General features: G+C 38.3%; 1 protein-coding gene across 5 annotated transcripts in view; it reads right to left on the bottom strand.

Moving 5' to 3' along the window:
* LOC149084318 (E3 ubiquitin-protein ligase RNF4-like) overlaps positions 1–13,496 on the bottom strand; it is a 70,747-nt gene extending 57,251 nt beyond the window's left edge. For 2 of the 5 annotated variants that reach the window (XM_089234686.1, XM_089234690.1), the window contains exons 1-2: positions 6,372–6,478; positions 5,206–5,347 (exon numbers count right to left, since the gene is read on the bottom strand). In XM_089234686.1, coding sequence (XP_089090812.1) covers positions 5,206–5,347; positions 6,372–6,476 — 247 coding nt within the window. In that variant the 5' untranslated portion in view covers positions 6,477–6,478. Of the gene's footprint in view, positions 1–5,205; positions 5,348–6,371; positions 6,479–13,196 lie in introns of those variants that run through there. The other 3 variants (XM_089234688.1, XM_089234687.1, XM_089234689.1) reach the window with 3 other exon arrangements.
* Between the last annotated feature and the right edge of the window lie 3,525 nt (positions 13,497–17,021).

Below are 17,021 nucleotides of genomic sequence, written 5' to 3'. Positions count from 1 at the left end.
TCAAACAACTTCATTCTTATTTAAAAGCTACCAATTATTACTTGCATTGTCAATTTGGTTTTAGAGAAAAAATTAACACTGAAATAGCTACGACTAAATTTATGGATTACATAACAAATATTAAATAATCATAAAAAGGTAGCAGTTGTGTTTATTGATATTAGCAAGGCATTTGATTCAGTCAATTCGGATATTTTATCAGAAAAACTTAAAAATATTAGAAGAGGCCTTCCCCTTGACTGGTGTAGATCTTTTATTACAAATAGAAAATAGTCAGTAAGAATTAATAACAGTGTAAATGATTTTAAAATAAATACAGGTGTACCCCAGGGATCGGTTTTGGGACCAATACTTTTGTTAAGTTAAATGAAATACGTAATGTTAATATTTCTGGTCATTTGGTGTCATTCGCAGATGATACTGTCTTAATTTATACTGCTGACAAAACTGAAGATTTGATAAAAAATTTAGAAAAAAAGACATTTACACCATAAATAAAAAAATTAAGAGCCTTCGACTACAGCTCAATGCAAGTAAAACCAAATGCATTTTAATTTAATGAATCCTAAATACACAGACAACTGAAATTAAATTTCATTAATATGATGATTTTTATCCTGATACTATTTTTAATTGTGCTTACATAGAAAGATAATAAATTATAATATCTTGGATTAGTTATCTCGTCCAACTTGAAACTGAAAGATCATACTTTAATTGTCAATAAACTAAGAGCAATTAATTATGAGTTTGATGTTTAAACTAAAATCTATTATTTCATACAACAGTTTGAGAGAAGTGTTCTATGCATGGGTATTCCCACATATATTATATGGATAAACTGTCCGGGGAGGAACATACAAAAATTCTATTCTATCTTCAAGCCATTTATATGATTTTTTGACGAGATATTCTACACATTAACAATTTCTCGCAACGCGATGTATGACTAATTCATTTTAATGTACGTCAACTTTATATAAATAAAGTATTGCTGTTCATGTATAAAAATCCTGACTGGTATCCCAACAGATTAATTACACAAAGTACTATACGAACAGAAAACCTATATCATATACCATTACCAAGAAAACAATTTATAAAATATCTTTATGCTTTCTTGCTCTAAGGTTAAGCAATGAATTTAATGGTATTAATAAACAGCTTTCACTTAATATGTTTAAAAGAGCTATAATAAATTGCGTATTTGAAATAAATATTGAACAGTTCATTTTATTTGATAATTAACTAATCACTAATTCGAGAGAGAGAAGAGCAACATTTAAACATTCAAGTAATATTCTTTGAAAAAAAGTTAATTTTGATATTGAATACTATTGTGTAATATTATTGAGTATTGTTGTTTTTATACATTTTCTCAAGGTTCCCGAGAAGATTGTCCCATTCGTGTTACTGTTTATGACCCATGGAAGGATTATATCCCTTTGGGTCAAATAGGGTTTGTCTTGTATGTTTGTGATATCTTGTCTAAAAAATTAAATTAAACATGAAAAAATTCAAAATAACATGCATGTCTCTGTTCCACACTCGTTTCCTTTATAAAAGTTAGGGCGATTTTCTCAAAACAAGTTTTGTAAATGACAAATCACTGCATATATTTTTATATGCACCTTTACAAAACGGAAACCTGTCTAAAACGGAAAATAATTTCAGTCTCAAAGGTCATCTGCGAATGACACCAAATGACCAGAAATATTAACATTATGTATTTCATTTAACTTAACAAAAGTATTGGTCCCAAAACCGATCCCTGGGGTACACCTGTATTTATTTTAAAATCATTTACACTGTTATTAATTCTTACTGACTTTTCTATTTGTAATAAAATATCTAAACCAGTCAAGGGGAAGGACTCTTCTAATATTTTTAAGTTTTTCTGATAAAATATCAGAATTGACTGAATCAAATGCCTTGCTAATATCAATAAACACAACTGCTACCTTTTTATGATTATTTAATATTTGTTATGTAATCTATAAATTTAGTCGTAGCTAATTCAGTGTTCATTTTTGACCTTGATGACCTTTCATGACCTTGTTTCACTCAGGGGTTTCACTGGATATATGTATATTCTACTTTTGCATACAATTATATAATATATTTTGTAATATATTCCACTTTTGCATACATACAAAATATATTTATACCAAGATTTCTGCAATAGGATGAAGTAAAATGTGATGAAGTAAAATATGATATAATGTGTGCAGGGCTGGCGCCAGGCATAAGGTGGCATGATTACAGGGGGCAGCAACTTCTATGACAGATTTGTTATGCCGATGTTTTCACTATCAGAAAGTTTTACACGTTGAAATAATGTTGAAGGAAAAGTGCGTGTGGATAAATAAGAGCAGGTAAATTAAACGCTTTCTAGTGTTGAAATGCTATTCAACTCTTTGCTATTCAATGCGTAATTCATATCAACACAACTACTTTCTTTCCAGGGTACATAAATATCATGACATTTTCGAAAATATCCAAAATATCTAATACTTTTATATATATCGGATATTTTTGATAAAATGGTCCACCTACTGTTTATTATAAATGTTTTAAACATGATATAAATTAAAAATGAGAACATTTTACTTAACATGAACACTTCCTTTTGCTGTTTATTAATAAAAAAAAGTTTTATATCTCATCTCTTACTCTCTCACCTTGCATCTGATATTTTCATGTATAACCAATATTTTCATGTATAACCTATATTTTCATATGTATATCTGATATTTTTTGGCGTATGTATATTAAATATACACTGCTGGCCACCCAAATTGCAACACCAAGAAAGACAAGAGATATCGCAACAATATTTATTTTGTAGATAACATGTTGACCAAGCATCAAATGATTAAATTTATAGACTTCTGTGAAGTGTGGTTCCTGCCAAAATCAGTAGCCAGAGTAGCCGCCATTGTTGGAGATCACCGCTGCCACACGCCTCGGCATTGATTCAAAGAGACTTTGGATGTGTTCTTGGGGTACAGCAGACCAAGCAGCTTCCACGCGTTGCCAAAGTTGATCTGGTGTGGCAGCTGGGGATGTAATCTGGGTCAATCGTTGAGCAACCATGGACCACATGTTTTCTATCGGCAAAAGATCCGGAGAGCGAGCTGGCCAGGAAAGCAATTCAATCTGGCGATTGACGAAGAACCTTTGGACAATGCGTGCCACGTGTGGTCGCGCATTATCCTGTTGAAATATGGCTGTGGGCAAGCCCTGAAGGTAAGGAAGGACAACTGGCTCCAACACCTCGGAGATGTAGCGCTGGCTTTTTAAAGTACCGGCAATGCGTACTAGAGGATTGCGAGAGTGATATCCAATACCGCCCCATACCATAATACCCGGTGCAGGACCAGTGTGGCGGTGCATAACGCAGCTGTTCAGCATCCTCTCTCCACGGTGTCTCTAGACTCGAATCCGACCATCGTGGTGTTGCAGACAGAAGCGTGACTCGTCAGTAAAGACAATTTCATTCCATTGTGCCGTCCACATCCTTCTTTCATCGCACCATTGGCGGCGGAGACTTCTGTGGTTCTGCGTCAAGGGTAGACAAAGCAATGGACGTCTTGCGGACAGACCACTCTGCTGTAAACGGCGTCGAATGGTACGCGCAGACACTGGATGATGCGGTACAGACTGAATGTGCTGTGCTATGGTTCGTGATGTGGCTGAGCGATCCGTCACTGGCATACTCACAATACGCCTGTCATCACGTGAAGTGGTGCACTGAGGTGGATGCGATCGAACACGTCGGTCCGTCGTACCCTCCTGCATCCAACGATCACATATCCGCATTACAGTTGTTTGGTTTCGGCCAACACGACTACCGATTTCCCTGAAAGATAATCCACAATCTTGGTAGGCCACTATCCTTCCTCTGTCGAACTCGGATACTTAATCAAAAGATGATCGCTGTTTTCTACGAAGCATAATTGATCGGTTTTTTGAAAAAACCACAAGAAAAACACAATTGCCGTACTTCAAATCGTCGAAATCTCCAAGCCTTAAATAGCGCTTTGAAGTGGGGCCACAGGCGCGCGTGATGTGCGTCTGCGCTGAAATTCTAATCATTTGCATATCTCACCTCCGCTAATGCATGTTATAAATTTCATATTATTTGCATGCTTCCTTCAGGGTGTTGCATTTACGGTGACCAGCAGTGTATTACGAGAATTGTTTGATATTTTCATTTGACAAGGGTTTCATATTTTCATTTGACAAGGGTTTGATATCCCCCATCTCCCAAAGCGCCTCCCAACGGCGAATAACAAATACATGGATGCTTACATACAGGCTCTACCACATTCTGTTACGGGAAGCATTTTTTCAGTTCACAGACAAAAAATTTCATGAACACTTCAAACTAAGATGTTAAATTATAAATTGCTAACCCATTGTCTGTCAAAAATAAAAAGTTTTGATTTTAAGTTGCTAAATATATGTAAAAAATAAACTTTTCTTTGTTTGCTATTTCGAAAAAATCTTTAAAACCATCAAAACAGAAAAAAAATCAAATTTTTTTTAATTCCCTTTTTCAGCATATGTATAAGAAATAAGCTCATTTCATTATTTTAAGAGATAAAAATAGCAGAAATAATTATTTTTTTACAGCGATATTTGCTTTCATAGCAGAGTGCACAAAATCCATGATTTTCAGTCATAAAACCAAAAAAATGAAATATTATTACAAAATAAAAGTGAAAAATATTTATGAAATCTTAAACTTCAAGTCATTGGCTATAATTTGAGATCAATTTTATTTTGAAAGTTCAACTTTGAATTTTTCATTTTGAAAATGTGGAATGACTTTTTGGGAATGACTTGCACAACCAAAGAAATATTTGGCATAAATTAAATGAAAAGCATTCTATTGACATTGAAGGTCTGGACACACCCCGCTTCAAATCTCAAGGAGAATTGATGAGCAATTGATTGCGCTATTGATGGATGCATCTCAGACACTTCAATGGGCATTTTACCTGTTGTGGCCTTGTATTTATTACTTGTTTCCTATTTGCATTATGTTTGCTAAATAATTTGCACATTTTTATTCTCCCATAGATTTAATGAGTTTTAGTAAAAAAGGAACACACTAATTTTAATTACTCAATTTAAATTAGCATACAATGATAGTGAAGAACAATTATATAACAAGGAAATTAGAACAAAAAATACAACCATTATTTTGCGCTGGGGCTGCATCAGACTTGGTTGTACTCGACATAAGTTTGCTACTAGCGTCGAACTCCATGGCTACTGCTTTCAGCAATGAATGTAGAGCCCTCTTTTCCTTTTGGCGCTTGCTTCTTCCTCTTGTACTCTAAATAAAACATTTAAACAAAGGGCTATAGATTGAAATAGAATAGAAGAAAAATGGGGTGGGGGGAGGAAGTTAATTAAAGTCCAAAGTTGATTGACAAATCTTAAATACCAGGTCAACTATGAAATTAATATTGGCACCTGAAATTTTTTTGGAAGTGATCGTGCCCGAGGACTGAACAAAAGATTTCATAATCAGTCTTTGCTTGATGATAAATTGCACAGTTGTACTTTGATGTAAGGCAGGGGCGGCTCAAACTTGCCTGTGGCCCAGGTGCAAAGCCTTGATGTGGTGGCCGCACAGTAGAAATTGAGATACGAGTCATTTGATGCACTGATCCCAGAAAATGAAGGTGATGTACTAGAACTAATAGATGCTCTTCTAAATCTACCACAAGATTGAAATTGTGCAGGAAATCTGCTCTGATAATAAAGCACGAAACCGTGGTAGTGGCAAATGTTCACCAGAAATTTAGTCACAAACCCAGATCTAGATTGCTGGGTAGAGACAAAATGTGAAGCAGGGAGATGTGGTAAAAACGGTCGCTGATAGCAGAACTTATTTCGCTACCCATGTAAACAAAATATTTTATTCCTGTTTTACTATTATGGATGAACATCCTGCTGGTCTCTGTTCTCACATCTGTCACGTCAGCTATGACAGAGCTCTCATTTTTTTAATGCATTGAACTTGCATGATGTAATGCAGTGCTGAGCATTCTTACAGAAACGCTGATAGTAGTAGCATATCCCGGAAGAATTGTAATTGAAAATTATAATTCAATCTATACTTATAATCAAAGAAAAACGGTTCTCTTCAACTTTACATTCATCATGAACATCCAACAGACATAATTTCATATACTCTGCCTTTAGTTCATAAAACTATTCTCAATAACCATTTTAGCTTCCTGAACCCTAAATTTTCTAATAACCTTCCAAATGATCTCGTACAGCCTTCCCCATTTTTGATTTCCAAAAAATTTCTTAAATACTTATTCCAAATAATCAATATTGAAAATTACATTCGATTTCACGCTCAAATTCATGCTTCCTTCTTTACTACTGGCTGTCTTCCAGCTCACTGGTAGAAGTTTCATTGAAAATATCATTGCTGTCAACTTTGTCATTCCAAATCATATAAAAAAATATATAAATCAACATGAGATTATCTAAGTAATGAAGCACCTCCTGCCAATTGCATCATTATATTATACTAGCTATAATACCCGGCGCTGCCCGAATTTTCTCCAATGAGACTGTTTGGATCACGTGATCTCCCTCTTTCTTTGAGGGACATACAAACTGTGTCTCTGTTCACCAATATGGCAACTTCCTGCACGACTCATGAAATAAACAAATCTAGATTTAAAGAAACATAGAAATGAATATTTGTTTTCCTTTTTTAAGGGGGGGGGCTTAGTATTTTTATTCCCCCCCCCCTGAACTTATCCATCTGTAAATAAGTTATCCATCTGTCTATTTATGCTTCTAAAAATACTTAAAGCTGTGGAATTTCTTCGATGTACTTTTTACGGGCCCATAATTAATTTTAAAACCACCTAAACTATATGAATTTATGCAGTGGAATATTAAAAGACAATACAGAGAACTTAATTTTCATGTTTGAGAAAATAAATAAAAAGTTAAAATCAATGTCATTGCCTGGATATCCAACTCAAAAGTAGGTCTGGGGCTAATTACTTCATATTTAATCTTCTGGGCTTCGTATATATCTCTAAGCGAACTAAATATTTCAAAAATCGAGAATTCTATACAATTTTTAAAATTATTGATGTGACAGAAAACCACCAAATTTCTGCATTTCTACAATAAAATCGGCAATTTTAACACTGATTTCTATGAGGATCACCCTTTTCCCGACTCTAAAAACAATGCTGATGATGATTATGACTATTCAAAAAGCCTTATTACTGAGAGTATTGAAAATGTGGCAAACCATTATGAAGGTATAAACTATTATACATATACTAACAGGATTAGAGAAGTGACGAACCAATGTAAAGGCATAGACACGTCTGAAACGCATTGCTAGAGAGCCACGGTAACCAAAGTAAACATTCGGAAAGTGATTGTTGAGGCCCAAAAACCATTGTTGCCCATTTGGGACATTTGCCCTGCTCTGACGAAATTTTAAAGTAGCCTATCGTTCAAGTCTGGTCCCATTTGATACATGCAAAATTTGGTGACTATCGATCTAAAATTGTAGATTTGTATAGAGAACACACACAGACAGAAAATCAATTTTATATATACACTGCTGGCCACCCAAATTACAACACCAAGAAAGACAAGAGATATCACAACAATATTTATTTTGTAGATAACATGTTGACCAAGCATCAAATGATTAAATTTATAGACTTCTGTGAAGTGTGGTTCCTGCCAAAATCAGGAGTCAGAGTAGCCGCCATTGCTGGAGATCACCGCTGCCACACGCCTCGGCATTGATTCAAAGAGACTTTGGATGTGTTCTTGGGGTACAACAGACCAAGCAGCTGCTGTGGTGGTCGAGTGGTCATAATGATGGACTCGCATCGCGGGGACCCGGGTTTGCGCCCCACCGTCACCACAGTGGTGGTCGACTGAAGTTGGTTTTCTGTGGTTCCCAACTTCAAGGCGCAAATGCGAGTCGATCTCCCCGCTAAAAAGTCTCGCCACAGAGAGCAACAGTCCTACAAACCGTACAGATATTCGGTCATTACACTTCACTCACTTCACTTCTGAGATATAGATGGCAGCACTAAAAAAAAAAATCATACACAACACTAGATACACACTCTGGCTGTTAGGTACACATACTTACACTTCCGGCACAACTCACTAGGTAGTAAATTGCCCATGGCGATAGACCTGAGTTGTGCTCTGCTTTAAAAAAAAAAAAAAAAAGCAGACCAAGCAGCTTCCACGCGTTGCCAAAGTTGATCTGGTGTGGCAGCTGGGGATGTAATCTGGGTCAATCGTTGAGCAACCATGGACCACATGTTTCCTATCGGCGAAAGATCCAGAGAGCGAGCTGGCCAGGGAAGCAATTCAATCTGGCGCTTGACGAAGAACCTTTGGACAATGCGTGCCACGTGTGGTCACGCATTATCCTGTTGAAATATGGTTGTGGGCAAGCCCTGAAGGTAAGGAAGGACAACTGGCTCCAACACCTCGGAGATGTAGCGCTGGCTTTTTAAAGTACCGGCAATGCGTACTAGAGGAGTGCGAGAGTGATATCCAATACCGCCCCATACCATAATACCCGGTGCAGGACCAGTGTGGCGGTGCATAACGCAGCTGTTCAGCATCCTCTCTCCACGGTGTCTCCATACTCGAATCCGACCATCGTGGTGTTGCAGACAGAAGCGCGACTCGTCAGTAAAGACAATTTCATTCCATTGTGCCGTCCACATCCTTCTTTCATCGCATCATTGGCGGCGGAGACGTCTGTGGTTATGCGTCAAGGGTAGACGAAGCAATGGACGTCTTGCGGACAGACCACTCTGCTGTAAACGGCGTCGAATGGTACGCGCAGACACTGGATGATGCGGTACAGACTGAATGTGCTGTGCTATGGTTCGTGATGTGGCTGAGCGATCCGTCACTGGCATACTCACAATACGCCTGTCATCACGTGAAGTGGTGCACTGAGGTGGATGCGATCGAACACGTCGGTCCGTCGTACCCTCCTGCATCCAACGATCACATATCCGCATTACAGTTGTTTGGTTTCGTCCAACACGACTACCGATTTCCCTGAAAGATAATCCACAATCTTGGTAGGCCACTATCCTTCCTCTGTCGAACTCGGATACTTGATCAAAAGATGATCGCTGTTTTCTACGAAGCATAATTGATCGGTTTTTTGAAAAAACCACAAGAAAAACACAATTGCCGTACTTCAAATCGTCAAAATCTCTGAGCCTTAAATAACACTTTGAAGTGGTGCCACAGGTGTGCGTGATGTGCGTCTGCGCTGAAATTCTAATCATTTGCATATCTCACCTCCGCTAATGCATGTTGTAAATTTCATATTATTTGCATGCTTCCTTCAGGGTGTTGCATTTACGGTGGTCAGCAGAGTATATAGATTTTATACATATTTGTGGTCATTTTTAATTTTTACATTTTTTCCCTTAAAACCCTACTCCTTTTCCTATTTTGATTTTAACATTTTTTTCTATTTTATTTTTCTCCCCAAAATATATAAACACTTATTCTATTTTAGTATGACAATTACAATGTTTTTGAATTAACTTCAATATAACAACCAGTACGGGACCTTGGCGTCTTCTTGGTGGTTTCATTAATCAAATGTAATGTTTTCATTAACATCTTATATATTCAAAAATTAAAATTAAAAATTAAATTTTTCCTGTTTTTGGAGCTGGAATGCCTCTTGAAGGAGTTATCGCAATTCCTATGTGGTCAACATTAAGAGGCAAGTGCATTCGCTTTCAAAAATTAAGCATGCGACTGTTTATATAACAGTATGACACAGGCATAGGAATTTACACCACTTTAATCTTGCCCCTCTAGATTGCACGGTTAGTGAAACACAAACGCATGGTACTTGCTCCTACAGTCCCTCCATGAGGAGCCGTTGGCACTCAGTACTAGCAGATAGTGTCTTATACTACTACGTGATATTACAACCTTGTAAGTAACAGTTGTGGAGGGCACTCATCAATTCCACCTTGCTACTATAGCAATATACATATTATGAAAACAATTCCCAAGTGAGTCAAACAGGTGACCAAAGACATGGGTCCAGTCAACCATTGTTACTACCCCCATCTGATGATCGGTATATTGCTATAGTGCCCAAGCGGAATCCACGAGTGACTTTCACTACTGTTCCCCCAAAGCAGAATATGCCAAAATGTGTGACGTACGTCGCAGAACAACCAGTGCTGTTGCAGAACAATCTGAAAGAATTTTAAGAAAAGTGTAGAAAAATGCTATTATGTATATGCGAATTTTTATCGCAGAACATTTTAAGTCAGCTGAGGACTCGTTGCAGAACACCACAAAACATTCTGCTTTGGGGCACTGTTCCATCCATTCTTGCAGCATCACTTGGTAAGACAATATATATCAGTACTGCGTGCCGAAAGCTCCACATGAAGGGACTATGCACCTGAGTACCACACATTTGTGTTTCATTAACCGTCCAATCCAGAAGGATATGATTTAAGTGAAGTGTTAAGTTATATAGCCGTCACGTACTTAACTTTTGGAAGCTAAGTGCACAACCACTTTTTTTGGTCAACATAACTGTGTGTGCAAGTCATTTTGCACAAGATCTGGCAATGGAGAAACAACACAAACGAATGCATTTTGGCTTATTTCCGTGGTTTTGTTAGCCAGTTCTGCAAGTTTGTCCAGACCATCACTCAATATTGAGAGCACAGTTTGGATATAGAAATGTCCTCTCCACTTGTCAATACAATATTCATTGAAAGCCTGGTTATTTGTGGAGATGAAGATTACAAGGAAGAAAATTCATCACGGTCCCAAAAATTCATCAGCGAGAGACCAGGGTTCAAGTCCCCATAGGGGCAATGATGAATTTTTTTCCTGGTAATCTTCATCTCCACAAATAACCAGTCTTTCAATGAATCTTGTATTGACAAGTGGAGAGGACATTTCTATATGCATGTGGCCATCTGGTTGGCCTATGTCCTTTACGAGCTATTAGTTGATTGTTGACGCCATCCATGTATAGTGCCTTTCAACATATATATATATGCACCAAGGTTGAAATATTCTATCTGCTCCCATAGCTTAGATCAGTGGTCCTCAATGTTCTCAAGTACGCGACCCAGTTTCACTCATTATTGCGAGTCAAAGGCTCAGTCAAATACATGCTCAACGGAAAATTAATAAGGAAAAATGCAACGCTAATCACTCGCGGCCCAGTTTGAATGAGGCCAAGGCCCGGTGGTTGAGAAACACTGGCTCAGATGGTACAGCTCTCGTCCGGCAAGCGAGAGACCGAGATTTGCGTCCCCATGGGGGCAGTGATGAATTTTCTTCCTGGTAATCTTCATCTCCACAAATAACCAGTCTTTCAATGAATCTTGTAAGCACAGTTAGAATTTGAGTGGGGAGATGCCACAGTTGTAAGATTGGAAGATGCTACTATTCAGAGCAGTGATAACTTATCTCCCAGTTGGATCTCAATCAGCCATTTCTTGATTTTTGCTGACTGAGTTTCAGCCGATTCCTGGATCTGCCTATCAAAAAGAGACCCGAATTTCCTCGTCACAGGTCGATTTACGACAATAGCCTATCAACAACCGTACAAAGTGTCTGAGCCAATATTATAGGGATGGGAAGTGACAAAATCCATTTCCGAGCAGTTTTGGAATGGCAAAATATAGGATTCATAATATATATTTATAAATTGGAACAGCAAAATTAACCTAACTTACAAGAACATTTTCGTTAACCCCACCCCTTTTCAAAGTAAAATAACTGCACTGTCTCTTGTCGTCAAACATCTATTCATCAGCTTATTTTTTGTTTTTGGTGTTTCAGGTTTTTGACTGCCCAGAACAAAAATATCAGATGGAGTCTGACAGTCCAGTGCACTATTCTGAATTGTTTTTTTTTAATGCAAGCCATCCAGGTAGAAATGGAGGTACAATTAATGTTTAAAAAATAAATCTAGAAAAAATGTATTATGAGTTAACCAAAACAAGGTCACAACATAGGCGAAGATAGACTTGAAAGTCTAGGTCACGATGTCAATAAATAAATACACACAGTCTGCTTTCCCCCCCCCCCCAACATATTCACTAGGGTTATGTTCTGGGGGTGACTGCGAACACAGGAAATCCGCAAATAACCTAAACCATAGGGTTTTTTTATAACTCGTTTATTGAACAGCATGAGAAGAGCAGGTTAACGCAGAGGTAGAAGGGAATATAAAAGAGGGTGCAGCGATTGTTGGTGATTTTTTCTGAAAGAACATTGTGTGATTTCCGTTCACCATTTCTTCTTCATATCAAGTGTGTTGGAATATGTTGACAAGGCTTCTACCAATTTTTTTTACATGCGAAGAACGTACCATAGAGGGCTCTATGTCATGAAAACAATCTATTGCTGATTTGAACTTGCAAATCCCTTCCACTATGTTACTCACTGTGAGCTTGTCTTCTACTTCATCTTGATCTACGTCTGGTACCGCTTAGGAGCATTCAACTGCATTAATTCCTCCTTCGTCAATGCTGAATTGCTCGGTTCTCGGAATTGATATTAATTAGCTGTTCGACTTCTATACCCATATCATTAAACCCTTCTCCACCCACCTGTTCCGCTAGCATCACAATGTATTTTATAATGTCTTCCATTGGCTCTGTAGAAATGGTTGTGTCCTGGAACGCACATTGTGGCCAAAGGTCAATTAAACTCGAGGTGACCGTTTCTCTCAGAAGATGCCACGGCTCTAGTGATGACAGTAATGTCATTAGCGAGCCACCCTAAACACGCACAACTCAAATTTTGTAAACAAAAAACATGAATGACGATCTGAGTGTTACAAAAAAATCCCAATAAACGAGAAAACCGCGAATACGGGGGCCGACTGTATACATTACATCAGTCGACTCCACCTTCGACGCTGGGGGGTAATCACCCGGGGCAGGGGTGCATTTCGTCACCCCCCCCCCCCCCGGTAAAGTTCAAGAAACTATTAAAGGCTTAATACTAGGCTCACTCTGGTCCACAGCACAATTACCAAAACTTTAGGAGGAAAAAAACCAATAACAGAAATGGAGCGCAACAAATTGGAAACATATTAATGAATAGATAAAAGAAACGTATAAAGCTGGTATTACACTATAAAAGTTTGATAAAAATTCTTTTATAAAACCTGAAAAATCTAACCAATAACCACTTTACATTTGAATGAACTAATCTGATCCGCCTATTGGTAGCGTTTTTCAATACCGGCCTAAGAAATATTAAACAACGTACCATACTGGCAAACACAGCACAGACTAACGCTTAGAAATTCTGATTCCAAGTCACAGCAGAGCAAAGCCGCATTAAGAGTGAATTTTTCAAACGGTTTTGCAGCAGAGGAGCTGATGGGCGATCCGCTCCTGAACCGTCTAGAAGAACGGCTCTTTTCAAAGAGTGTGTGAGCGACGCATGTTCACGATATCTACAGACAAAATGTTCGGAAGCCCGTATTCTGTTCCCTGATTAGTTAATTTAGTAGAGGGTGGTCAGGCCTAGCCATTTATCGTTGGCGACAAAATAATAGCGTTAGCAAACATCCTAACATAAATACCACGGGGAAAAAAATACTTGAAGCGGAATAGCAAATATTGAAAAGAAAAGCCCCTCCCCCACTTTTCATTGGATTTTTTGTGATATGAATATCAATTTCAAGAAATGATTTTTTTTTTCATTTCATCGCTTTTTCTCTTCCTTCTTTATTGTGTAAAAAAGGCAAAAATATGTGGATATGCAAACGATGGAAGAGATGCGCCACGCTAGGAAAATACAAACACCTAGCATAATTAAGTTTTTTTACGTTTCTGCCGACCGGAAATGGTCTTATTTGGTTCAAGCGGATTTATTAGTGCAGATTATATAATGTGAAAAAAAATTCCCTCCCCCCCCCAAGTTGAGGGGTGGGGGGATATTATTTAATGTCTGCTTTGCCCAAGGCCATGGTCCTCACATCCTGGAGCAGGGCTCCCTAGGAAGGGATCTTTCACGGGCCCCTATATGATGAATTTATAACGTGAAAAATACTGAGAAGCGTCCTAGGCCATCTCGTCCATATTCCTGGGCCACATGGCTGGAGATCTGTCAGCCCCACCCTCGTGGGGGGGCCATGCAAAAGTTGGTTCCTGAGGTGTATACCCAGAGCAGGGCCGCAACTAGATACGTTTTCATCCGGGGCAGGCCTGCATTTTGGTGCCCCTTTATGTAGAAGAAACAGTTAAAAGGTGAATTCGGCGCCCCCTTCTGGTTCAGCGCCTGGAGCTGGAGCACCAAGTTACGGTCACGGCCCCCACATCCTGGAACAGGTCCCCCCCCGGTCAGACTTTTCACGGGTCCTTCTATAGTCAATTTATAGCGTGAAAAGCAAAAAATTATGAGAATTGTATATATATATATATATATATATATATAATATATGAATTGACGTCATAGTGTTCCCCCAGATGTTCAAGTCTATCTCCGCCTATGCTGGTGACCCATGTCCACCCACAATTACGGGTCTGACCGAGCTCAGGATGATTCTTTCAACTTTTTTATATTTTTCACAGAACAAATTTACTGTGGGGGATGGGACGCCAAAGATCCCAGCTGAAGGATACCTACACATTATTTGTGTAAGTTACCGTAAATGTAATAAATCCGGTGATTATGGACCATCGTGGCCCCCCACAGCCGGAAGCAAGGCCCCTAGGCTGGGATATTTTGTGGGCCCGCAGACCAAACTTTTCATGGGCCCTTCAACAGTGAATTTGTAGCATGAAGGGAAATGATTGTCCCGAGCCCTACCTAACCTTGCGGGCCATGGCGGCCATTATATATTGCATATCATCGTGCCTTCCCCCAGAACTTGTCTATGTATGCCTTACACGGGTGGAACAGTGTCATCTTAACACAAACTCACCCGAGCCTGGCGGGATCGTCTTCAAATTTTCTTTAGTATACATGTAAATTCATAGGCAGACCATTTTTAGTGAGGTAGGATCTCAGAAAAATCTTGGCCAGACATCCACCCGCGTCTCAGGTAGCTGTTTAAGATCTGAAGTTCTCTTACATAGCCAGAAATTTTTTCTGCGGGGAGAGAGAAATCTACCCCTTTCAATGACCTTGCGTTGACTACACCCAGCATAATGTTAATTCGTGAAGTGGTTTCCAATTGGGCTGTTGAACAGCGCTCTTGGGTGCTAGCAAGCAATAGGCGAGATGAGTTTTAATTCATTAATCTATAGGGAAATTCAAAAGCATCTCGTTACAGCCTTCGCTCCTCTGGACCATTTCATCACCCCCTCAGAAGTTATTGGTTGACAAGGAGGAAAAAATTTAAAGTTTGGGAAACTGGGCTGATCACTTCTCTATGGTGCCAGAAGTGTTTCAATCATGTGGGTGATTGTCTTGAACTTCACATAGGAAATTTTTTGTTTCTGGAATTATTTATTCTAATAATTCAGGATTCTCATCAATTTTGTAATTATCTCTATCATTAATTCTGAATTTTCGATTAGTTTTGGAATAATTTCTTAACTAAATTTTAGATTTCTTTCATTCATTCCTAGAATTATTTCCTTCATTTATTCTAGAATTATTTCTTTTATAAATTCCGAAATTACAGTATTTATTTCTTCTGGCATAACTTCTGAAATTACTTTTTTCATTGATTTCGAAATTATTTCTTCAATGAATTCTGTGGAATAAATCGTTTTTCAATGTTTTCAACTATTTTCAGAAAATGATCAGCGGGCCACATGTTGAAGACCCCTGGTGTAACGGAAAGGCTATACAGTACTTACTATAGCGGTTTCTTTGTTTGTCACATCTTTTACTCTAACAACAACGGTTTTTCTCTCCTCGTCATTTCTGATTACTTTATAACATTAATTACTAGGAAGATCCTCCATTGCGATCAATGTGATTTGGTCCTGACCGCCTTTTGTTAAATTAATAAAATTAAGCGTAAGATTAAAAATTTAAAAGATAAAAATCGAAAAGGGGAAAAATAAAGCGAGAACATTTGCCGAGAGAAATTTATAAAGAACGTGATGGTAACCTCTGCCAGCAAAATTTCCCGCAAAAAAATTTCCCTTTTGCGTGTGTGACTAAATTTTTCCCACGCATTCCAAAAAATGTGCTGCCATCTACCGGTGTAAATTAGTCAAGTATTTTATAATAGATTTTTATTTTACAATTTTTTATTTTTTTCAAAAAATTCTTTTGCTTGATGAACTCTCAAGATTTCCCTCAAAAGCTAAGAAATTTCCCACTCGGCCCAATTTTGGCCAATTTTTCCCTCGAATATGGGAAATTTCCCACGAGTTACCATCACTGATAAAGAATGACACATGGAAAGAGAAACTAGCCAAGCAAAGGGAAAGTAGCCAAACAGACAGTGCTCCAGTAACCTTCATTTCGCCCAATCAAAGCGCAGAATCTGGACTCTCGAACTTTCGTCTGTAGATATGGTGAACTTGCGTGAGCGATGGTTCTTGAAAAAAAACCGCGGCTCTTCCATCCATTGAGAAGAAATATAAGCTTTATTTCTCCTCTAATAAGCTTCCACATCGCATACGAGCACTGAGCTATATAGCCCAGTGCATACAAGAAACTACCAAGAACAAGCAGGCTTTTGCAAACGTTGTGAAAAGAACCATGGCGGCTCATATTGCCGGCTTCTATTGGCTACAAACGAGCCGTGAGCCGCAAAAAATTAAAAGTAAAACGTTTCGTGTTAAAACGCCTCTTATAATTGGTCGGAAATGACCCGTCAGCCGCTTCGCTTTTTTCCTCTGTTTTGCCTGCTCCTATTTGCTGCAAATGAACCGTGAAGAGCCGTGAGCCGCAGAAATGGAAATGAATTGATTTCCCTTCGAAACGCCTCTTGTAATTGGTCGGAAATGAACCGTGAAATGCTCGATTTTATGCTTACGTTTCTG

The sequence above is a fragment of the Pholcus phalangioides genome, unplaced genomic scaffold (assembly GCF_987345545.1).
Source record: "Pholcus phalangioides strain wild (caught in Gottingen) unplaced genomic scaffold, Ppha-v1.0 ptg000008l_1, whole genome shotgun sequence".
Taxonomy (NCBI): domain Eukaryota; kingdom Metazoa; phylum Arthropoda; class Arachnida; order Araneae; family Pholcidae; genus Pholcus; species Pholcus phalangioides.
The sequence above is the reverse complement of the archived record's forward strand: the minus strand, read 5'-3'. Positions and strand labels throughout refer to the sequence as shown.